This window comes from Ailuropoda melanoleuca, chromosome 13 (assembly GCF_002007445.2).
Source record: "Ailuropoda melanoleuca isolate Jingjing chromosome 13, ASM200744v2, whole genome shotgun sequence".
Lineage (NCBI taxonomy): Eukaryota > Metazoa > Chordata > Mammalia > Carnivora > Ursidae > Ailuropoda > Ailuropoda melanoleuca.
In genome coordinates, this window is record NC_048230.1 from 48328701 (window position 1) to 48337952 (window position 9252).

At 48.4% G+C, this 9252-nt stretch overlaps 1 protein-coding gene and 1 long non-coding RNA gene across 4 annotated transcripts; one reads left to right on the forward strand and one right to left on the reverse strand.

The window, feature by feature from the left end:
- LOC117795420 lies at positions 1-7114 on the forward strand. The gene is made up of 3 exons (XR_004619422.1): positions 1-15; positions 465-4108; positions 5627-7114. It is a non-coding gene; the product is annotated as an uncharacterized LOC117795420 (long non-coding RNA).
- Positions 1893-9246, reverse strand: FAM217B (family with sequence similarity 217 member B). Of its 3 annotated transcripts, none has more exons than XM_034640063.1 (4): positions 8909-9246; positions 7200-7311; positions 7008-7089; positions 1893-5591 (listed from the first exon to the last, which is right to left on the reverse strand). In XM_034640063.1, the coding sequence occupies exons 3-4, from the start codon at positions 7028-7030 to the stop codon at positions 4472-4474; spliced, it is 1143 nt and encodes a 380-aa protein (XP_034495954.1). In that variant the 5' UTR covers positions 7031-7089; positions 7200-7311; positions 8909-9246; the 3' UTR covers positions 1893-4471. The 3 variants fall into 3 exon arrangements, with proteins under 3 accessions (XP_034495954.1, XP_019651152.2, XP_019651151.2); XM_019795593.2 differs by having other exon boundaries at positions 7008-7093; XM_019795592.2 differs by lacking the exon at positions 8909-9246 and adding an exon at positions 8141-8254 and having other exon boundaries at positions 7008-7093.
- Between the last annotated feature and the right edge of the window lie 6 nt (positions 9247-9252).

Consider the following 9252-nt stretch of genomic DNA (forward strand, 5'->3'; position numbering starts at 1 on the left):
ATCATCTCTAGGGAGGTCATCCGCCTGATAAGACCCCAGCTACCCCCGAAAGGACAGTGAGTTTGCAATAACCCAGCCACTTTCTTTTCTGGTACAACTTCCTCGTGCCCACTCCCTTCTGCCTATAGAAGTCCTTCCTGTTGCACACTCCTTGGAGCTCCTTTCCACCTGCTGGATGGAATGCTGCCCAACTCACGCATCACTAAATAAAACCAATAAGATCTATAAAATTTTCTCGGTGGAATTTTGCTTTTTAATGCCCCAGAATTATTTTTTAAATCTCCACTATTTGGCGGACTCAAAAGAATGCACCTCCTTGTCAGAAAGGAGTTTAGAAAAAGGAGCAAAGGGCCTCCGAGAATGTTTGCAGCTGTAGGCGCTCCTGGGGAGAGCAGACGCCCAGCCCAGGAGGGGCACGTTCGTGCACGAGCTCCCATCACATCACTTTACTGNGCTCTAGGGAGGCCATTCGCCTGATAAGACCCCAGCTACCCCCGAAAGGAAAGTGAGTTTGCAATAACCCAGCCACTTTCTTTTCTGGTACAACTTCCTCGTGCCCACTCCCTTCTGCCTATAGAAGTCCTTCCTGTTGCACACTCCTTGGAGCTCCTTTCCACCTGCTGGATGGAATGCTGCCCAACTCACGCATCACTAAATAAAACCAATAAGATCTATAAAATTTTCTCGGTGGAATTTTGCTTTTTAATGCCCCAGAATTATTTTTTAAATCTCCACTATTTGGCAGACTCAAAAGAATGCACCTCCTTGTCAGAAAGTAGTTTAGAAAAAGGAGCAAAGGGCCTCCGAGAATGTTTGCAGCTGTAGGCGTTCCTGGGGAGAGCAGACGCCCAGCCCAGGAGGGGCACGTTCGTGCACGAGCTCCCATCACATCACTTTACTGTTACGGAATTTCCGTCCTGGCTCCCTAACTGTTTGACACCTTCTGGGGGGAATAAGAGGAACAGGGACTCAAGAAAACACCAGTGCCGGTGATGGGTATTAAGGAGGGCATGTACTGCATGGAGCACTTGGTGTTATATGCAAACGATGAATCATGGAACACAACATCATGGTGACTAACATAATAAAAAATTAAAGAAAAAACCACACCAGTGGTGCTTCCCAGGGGCACCTAGTCACGTTGGCAGGTACGTTGCTGAGTATTAAGAAAGGACACGGCGCAGAGTCTCCTGCCTCACGGTTCTGTGAGATGACTGGGCAGAAATGAGACAAACTCAGGAAGAGAATTGCATGAAAAGCAAAACAAAACCGTACCCAAAAAACCCAGACATTTCCTACTGTTTAATTGACCTCAAGGAGGAAAAACCCAGCTTCACAAAAACTTAGACATGTTTCATTTTATTGGGTACAAAACCAAGCATACAATAATTATAAGAGAAATAACAAACATGCTCGATGGGGTCAGGCCATTTGAAATGGGCCTCTGTATACGGACATGAATAAATCATAAATACTGCCTCTCTGTGACCTTGAAACACAGTACCACCTAGAGTTTTCTATTTTTAACTACTTGAGTAAGTGAAATAGTAAGAGAAAACAGACAGTATTTGAATCATGAAAGGTAGAGACTGTTCCGTCTTTCTGGAAACTAGCCTACTGGCTTGGGAACCAGGACAAGCCTTCCTCCTTTCAGCCCGTTGCTGCCATGAGACCAACGATGCCCCTGTCTGTGTCGACACCGGCACCCGCTCTGCCCTGCCCGTCAGTCATGAACCTTCAGCCGGCGTGGTCCTTACAGAGTTGAGAAATAGTCTCAGCCTAAGGAACCTTGGCTAACACGGACAGGTTTTTGCAGTCTGTTCTTGGATGTTTTTACAACTTTTTCTGTTAACTGATTCTAAACCTGCAGGTGTTCTTAACTTTCTCTACACTTTTTTTTTTAAACCTTGGATTATTTAAGTTGGTTTAAACACAACATGTAGGTCAACAACTCCCAGAGATGAGAGGCACTTCTCTGAAGACAGTGACATGTCCCCAGACTGGCAGGACACTGGGTGGCTTGGACGTGACCAACTACAGCAGGCCAGGACTCCACTCTCGGGCGCCGTCTGCGGGACACGGCAGGATTCTTGTCTGCAGCATTTAGAACATGAGGCTGTGTTGGGGTGGGTATCAGAAATCGTGGGGATGAAATTGTGCTTATGTTCTCTAGTGAGCCCCTGCTGGTCCTCAGCAGCTCTGATCCAATCGCAAGAATCCTGGTTAAAATAAACCGTCAACCTGAGGCAAAAATGTGAATAGGCAAAGTCTATTTTTTCAGGCTTTTAAAACTTGTAACATGTGACATTATAACTGTTCCCCAAATTAGGCAACGGACTTCAATTCAGAGAGCAAGGAACAAATGTGACATCCGAGGCACCGCCTCTCAATTTCTTAATCAGGATGGTCTTTGGCTCAGACATCCACAAGGCAAAGTGAACACGGGACCTCCACCCTGCAGGGCCTCCGAGAGGACCCACGCACAGCATTCCTGGAGAAGGCAGCAGCTCAGCGGAAATCCCTTAGTATTAATAACGGGGGTGTGTACATGATGTGCTTACAGAGATTCATGGGCCCTGAAATGTCCTAAAGAGCTGCGTAAACATCGTAGCCACAAAAGCATCATGAATGAGGGGCAGCGCCGGCTGGTATAAAGGACTCATCCATCTGCGCTCACGAGGAGCAGTGCAGGCGAAAGACACGGGACGCCACGTGGAGACCACAGATGGGTGAAGTCGGGGCAGCGCTAGGGTTTCAAACCGCAGTGCGAAAACCGAGTAGAGGAGTTACAATATAACTGAGAACTAGGGAAGCAAGGCGTCTTTGTCCATATAAAAAAGTACAGGATCTTAGTGTAAGAGCGCGCTCTCTCCAGTAGGGTGGTGTGAAAGGTAAAGAATGTAAGACAGAATCTGTGAAAATCTAGAAATAAAGTCTTGGGAGAAAAGAAAACAGCCATAAAAATCTGTGTATGTTGTTCCATATTGATAAAGTCAGATTTTAAAATGGGATCTCAACATTTAACTGTGTGCATTATTTCATTTACAAATGTCCTCATCCTATTAACTGAAGGGCCTTGGATGACATTGTCTGCTCTGTGAAGTCTGAAAGCTAGAACGCATTTTCACATGAAAAGTACCAAGTTCTTACTTTGCCCTAAAAGTGAAAAAATAGAAACATGTATGGATGAAAACAAATAATCATTTAAAGAGATAAAATTGGCTACAGTCATTAAAACATACTGTATATCCAGTGGTCAACCAAAGGTTTTAAAGATATTTACAGTATCAGCAGAAACCTCCTAGCGAGACTAAAGGCACACGTAGACCTCGCTTAGTGGTGGTTAAATAAGAAGCATCTAGAACAGATGGGGAGCCATGACCCGGTGAGAATAAGAAGACACTCTCCCGTCCATCTGGAAATGTGTCCTCACCCCTCTGCCCTGAAGCAAGGTGATAAAATCCTGCTCTTGCCAAGTAAAAGATTATGTCGGCTACAGACCACAGGACCCAGGTCCCAAATCAGTATGTGATGACAGTGACAGTCACAGTGCTTTCGTGTGTATCTGTGATGGCAGGCCTTCCATGTACAAACTCGAAGTGGTGGCTTTACTGTGTGTGCACCTTTTCCAGAAGCCATACATATGTCAGAAACTCTCAGGTGCCGAACGTTCCACTCTTGGCTCCCACCAAGCAGGAACGGTCCCGCTGAGACCCACTGACTCGCACCTGGACCAAGTCTGGGCACTGCTTTAACCTCAGGGTGGAGAACACCAAGGTGGACTTCACCACCACCTCTGAGTTTAAAATGCCTTGGGGAAAAAAAAAAAGGAAGGAAGGAAGGAAAGAAAAAGAAAGAAAGAGGAAGAAAGAAAGAAGAAGAAAGAAAGAAAAACAAACAAACCACCATGACAGTATTAGATCCCATTGTCTGGAAAGAGCAGCAGCTCAGTGTTGCATGACTTTGCTCCCAGGAGCGGCTCCCGAACTGAGGAAGAGCTGGAGCCTCTCCTGGGCCTGAAGTAGACAGAACTTCTGTTTGGACAGTTGAGGAGGAGGACACCAAGAACCCTGTTTCAAATGTTTCGGATTCTACGCAGTTGCAAACGGTATGCACTACGTTCTACCCGTAGGCGCGCGGGGTGCGGGGAGCTGAGCGGCCGCCGACGGGCTGCGGCGCTCAGTTTAGACTTCTCTTTCCCTGTCGTTGTATGTTGTTATATGGCGCAGACCTGGGTTAAGTGTTATCTAAACGGCTCTCATTTGCTTAAGATTGTCAATGCAAAGAAAGGCTCACTGAAAGCCACCTTTCTTTGGAAATAAGCCCAGTGTGGCTGGGGTGAGGCAGGGCTGCACGCGCAGACCACCCCACGACTCACATGCGGATCATCAGAAATTCACAGTATGGTTACTTTCGGAAGAGCTCTGACGTTTAGCTATCTGCAAGGCTTTGCAATGCGTCATTTCAGTTCTTATTTGAATTTATACGTGCTCTGCTTTACTCCATTGGTTTTGGGTTTCTTCTCACTGGATACGGTGGCGTGGGCACAGCTGCTCGCACCGCCCTTCTTCTTCAGACTCGCGAGTGCCTGCGTTCTGGGGGGCCCACCGGGGTCCGCGGAGTCCCGATCGGTAGCCCCCTGCGTGGGAGCTCCGGGGCCACCGCTGTCACTGCAGGGCGGGTTCCAGCGCTGGGATCTGGGGCTCTTACTGGCTTTCTTTCTCTGTTCCTCGGTCCTCACTTCGAGGGCTGGCTTCTGAGAACTCGGCCTGCTGCCCCGCGGTGCATGAAGGGCTTTGGGGGGCGTGTCAAACGCGTAATAGGATGGCCGGGCTTCTTCCCTGAGCAGTTCCTTCCTCCGGGAAGCACCGAGCTTGCAAGCCCCCTCCTGGGGAGGCCTGGCCGGAGCGCTGGCCATGAGCTTGCTTCTGCCGGGGCTTTTCAGAGCCCCCGACGTGGACATGGCAGGAGCGGTGGGAGGCCTGGCTTTGGCGCCCTTCCCCTTCTCACCCTGGACGGTCTGCATCTGCAGCCACTCCAGCTGGACCAGCCTGTCGATGTACCTGGCGAGCAGCCCTGCGGCGCCACTACGAGCTGCGGGCCTGGGCTGGGCGCCGGGTGGCACCGCCAGGTCACGGAGGTCCCAGGAGCTGAACGGGGCGGGCAAGAAGTCCGCATAGTGGTAGGTGGGCTGCGCGGCGCCCCGCGGGTCCGCTTCTGGGTCCGGGCCCGGGTCCGCGGCGTCAATCTCCTCCGCCCGCAGGTGCAGCTCCGGGGGCGCGCACGCGGACTGCGGCATGGGCACGCGCTCCGAGTCCGACAGGTCACTGGCGCTGTCCTCCTCTTCGCCGGCACCCTCCTTCAGGATTTTCATGCACTGCAGGTCCAGAAACAGCTCGTTCCCCGAGGCCCCCCGCCGCCGGGGGCCCAGTAGACTCTGTTCGGGTTTTCCTTCTGGGGAACGGCCTTCCTGGAGTCTGTCCGCAGGAGGCTGGGAGGACACGTGGGGCACTTGGGATTGACTCTGCCTTTTTCCTGAAGGGTTTTTTGAACGTTGTGCTTTATTCCAGGATGGACCAGCATTCATGTTGCTGTGAGAAATAAAACTGTAATTCTTAGTTCATAGGACACAGAGGTCTGGCTGTGATTAAACAAACAGGCTCCTCCGGCTGCAGTCTGCGTGTCCCTGGGAGGAGCAACGGGCCACGCCGGGCTCTAGTCAAGAAACACTGCAGGACGCAGGTGCCAAAAGGAGGTGCATGGGTTCTGTCTGATATCAAATAGTACCACTTAAGAAAAACACTGACATTCCTTCAAGTGCTTATAATTTTAGACCAGTCATGTATACTTTAAAAAAAGAAAGAAAGAAAGAAAGAAAGAAAGAAAGAAAGAAAGAAAGAAAGAAAGAAAGAAAGAAAGAAACCACCAGTTTGGAGAAAATCTGTCGTAAACTCTCAATCTGTTCTGCTATTGATGAAGTGCTTAATGACACCAGCGAGTAAAAGCCACAGCCTTCTTTTTCAAGGCTGTTTTCCATGAAAAGTAAACAAGGTGTAAGATGCAAGTTTTATACAACTTAATCACCAATTGTTGGTGATTCTGAGCCCTCTAAAATCTTAATATGAAAGAGTGTAGCACAGACAACCTGTACCTCAAATCAAAAGCTTATTAAAGTATTTTCAAATAGGAAACACACTCAGGAAAACCGTGTTTAAAAGGAGAGAGAAAAAATCATGTGGTGCCTTAAAAAAGAGTATGAATGAAAACATAGGATTACTGCTGTCTCGTGAATAGCAGAGAAATGGGAATGACGACCAGCAGAGCAACTGGTTACCCCCAGGGGGATTTACTCTGAGGCAGGATCTCCAATCAGAGTTGAAAATATTTTCTTTTCTGTGTACTTACCCAAAACATAGCATCTCACTAGGATTCATAATACTTCTCAGGAACATAGGTCAGGTAGGATAAAAGAAAATGAGTGGTCAACATGCTTTCTGGAAACCTCAGAGGGTCACTGGTCCAGGGGTTTCTACCACAGTAAGCAATCATTTGAAAATATGTGCTTCCTTAATAAATATGGAAGATGTTGAATCATGGCCAATAGCTAACATGTGCTCAGTATATGTTGAAGAAATGGATAAAGGAATTGTCCTTATTTGGAACTCATGACCAATCCTCTTATAACTTCTGTTGACTCTGTCAGTGCACATCAATAAAAGTGATTATCGGCATCCTTTTTTATAAAAAAAGGAAACAAACCTACAAGGGTGATTAAGGGCCTTACCCAAAATGATAGACTCTGCTAACAGTGGCAGAATTTTGACCTCTGGAATTTTTACTAACTTGTAATGTTTAAAACCACTTTGCCCACTCATTTCTGCTGGATAAAAAATATAAATACATATTTCTTATCCACAGACATTATTTTTTTTTCCAGCCACACATAATCAGCCTGGAGAACTGATATAATGTGACTTCTGCAAGATAAAGCAATTAAAATCACTTACGTGCTTTTCTGATGAGATTTCATCACCCTATTCCCTGTCTTGAAAAAATCAGATGGCTGATCATCTTCTAGGGTTCGAAGGACTGTCTAAAACACAGACATGGAGTAGTAAATACCATGACAACAACAGCACACAAAACCAACAGAACAGCAGAACAAATCTAGTAAGATTCTCCCTCAAAATTTACATCACCTTTTCTGTAGTGCTTGAAATATTCTTGCTCAATGTGTAGGCAGATGATGACAGCTGGGGAAGTGACTTCTTTATTTCTCTGATATTTGGAAAGGACTCCTCACCACCGGAACTGGAAGCAACAGAACACTGTGGGTAAGTATGGATTGCAAATGGTCCTGCCACCAGTACTGGACTGGCTTTCACTGGTTTGTTTTGAAATATTTGCATAGTATTGAAATGTTGGGGGGGTGGGCGGGTACTGCCTTCTGTTTACAGTTTCATCTTTTTTGCTTGTTTGTTTTTCACAGTGGATATTAGTTACAAAATCACATCTGCTATAAATGTTGCCAGTGGAATCCTCCTCTCTCTCCTACACACACACACACACACACACACAGTCTCCTCAGAAATAACCCCTTCAGGAAATGTGTGGGGCTAATTAATAATTAAGGTCGGGTATCACTCCAATCTCCCATGTCCACTCACTCATTCATTCATTCAACAATTACAGGAGAGCCTTGAAAATGTCCAGGATTATGCACATATCCCCACTCTCATGGAAGGAGCACTCTATGAGGAATTTCCCCTTTAATTCTCCTGCCTGAAGGATCACATCAATCCATTAAAAGATCGTCAGTATAGTAATAGAGATCATATAATGTTATCTATCTGAAATTCTGTTGACTCATTTCAAGAATGCTGCTTTCCCTGATTTTGAGTGGGTGGGCTATTAAAAGGGCCCTGATCTGAAAGTGAATACTTTCTTCCATAATATCCCCCTGCCTCTGTAAAATAAACAAGAGGTGGGATAGAAGACTTTTTTCTTCCTGAAACTCTGCTGGATTACTTTTCGTAAGCACATATGCCTTTTCAGCCAGGGTACACAGGCTCTCACAATTAATGACTTATACAACCATCAGCAGGCTTGATTCATTTTAGATGTCGAGAAGGTTCTTTACTTTGCCATCCCTCCTTCAAGAGTTTGGTTTTCCTTCTGCTCTGTCCCTCAGGACGGTAAAAAGGAACCCTCTGCGATGCCTGGCCCTACACTGCTGTCTGGAAAGCATGCTTCCGCCTTTCCCACTTCATTTCACCAGGCATGCTTTACACCTTGAGCCGCAGCGTTTTCTCGGCAAGTTACATAGTGAAATAGGAAAAGAAGCTTGTAGGGTCCTAAAATGCAGAAAGCAAGTTCGCGGTTTCCCTGATGGTTCAGGCTGGCAGCGGAGCAAAGCTAAAGGTCTGAGATTCTGGCTACAAAAATGCTTCCCAAGCGCCAGCGGCCGGTTAAGGGCAGCGGCATAATTCATCACAGGGCATTAACTCTCTTTCCCACATCTTCCTCTTCGGCGAGACGCCAGGAGGACAGTGGCAGCACCACCCCTTCCCCACCCTCCAGGGAACTGTCTGGAGGTCCGGGCGGCAAAGCATTGTGGGTGACGTGTGGTCAGGAAGCCAGCCCTCTACGCAGCGAGGCTCCCTCGGTCTGGCCAGGGCTCCAGGTTGTAGTGCAGACATCCCAAGAGCTGGTCAACCTACAGGCTTCAAATTAGCCAGGGGACCAGCTTCTAGAAAGGCCAATTTTTGCGCATATACCCCCTCCACCCAGTAACCCAGAAGTCCAAGGGCCCAAAGCATGCATTTTCCTTGTCCTCCGTGTGTGCAGACACAGATCTACGATCGATAGGCGCAGGAACCGGGCAGATGCAGACAGAAATTGATCAGACCTGTTGGGCGATCGCCGAGGACACGTGACGAGGCGGCCAGCCAGCCTTCCCCGCGCTGGGCGGGGAGGCCGGACTGCGGCGCGCTGCGGCAGTGTAGGGGAGGCGGCGGCGCGCGGCGCGGAGGGCTCCCCGGCTGCGCCCGGCCGCTGGGCCGGCGCGCGGCGGCGTCACGAGGGGCGGGGCGCAGGCTAGCCGGGAAGTTGCGCCCCGACAAGTTGCAGCCATGTAAGTAACGCAGCGGGCGGGGAAGGTGGGAGGGGCGGCTCTGCCGGCGCAGCCTTTCCCCAAGAACCTCCGAGGAAGCCAAAGGGAGGTGCCACCCTGCGCTCTCGGGGGGGCCTCTC

Excerpts from the sequence above, each read along its gene's own strand:
- FAM217B (XM_019795592.2), bottom strand. Across the intron at positions 7,094-7,199 it reads TTTCAAGCACTACAGAAAAG|ACAGTCCTTCGAACCCTAGA; the intron begins GTGATGTAAATT and ends TCTGTGTTTTAG. Across the intron at positions 5,592-7,007 it reads AAATCTCATCAGAAAAGCAC|CAACATGAATGCTGGTCCAT; the intron begins GTAAGTGATTTT and ends TATTTCTCACAG.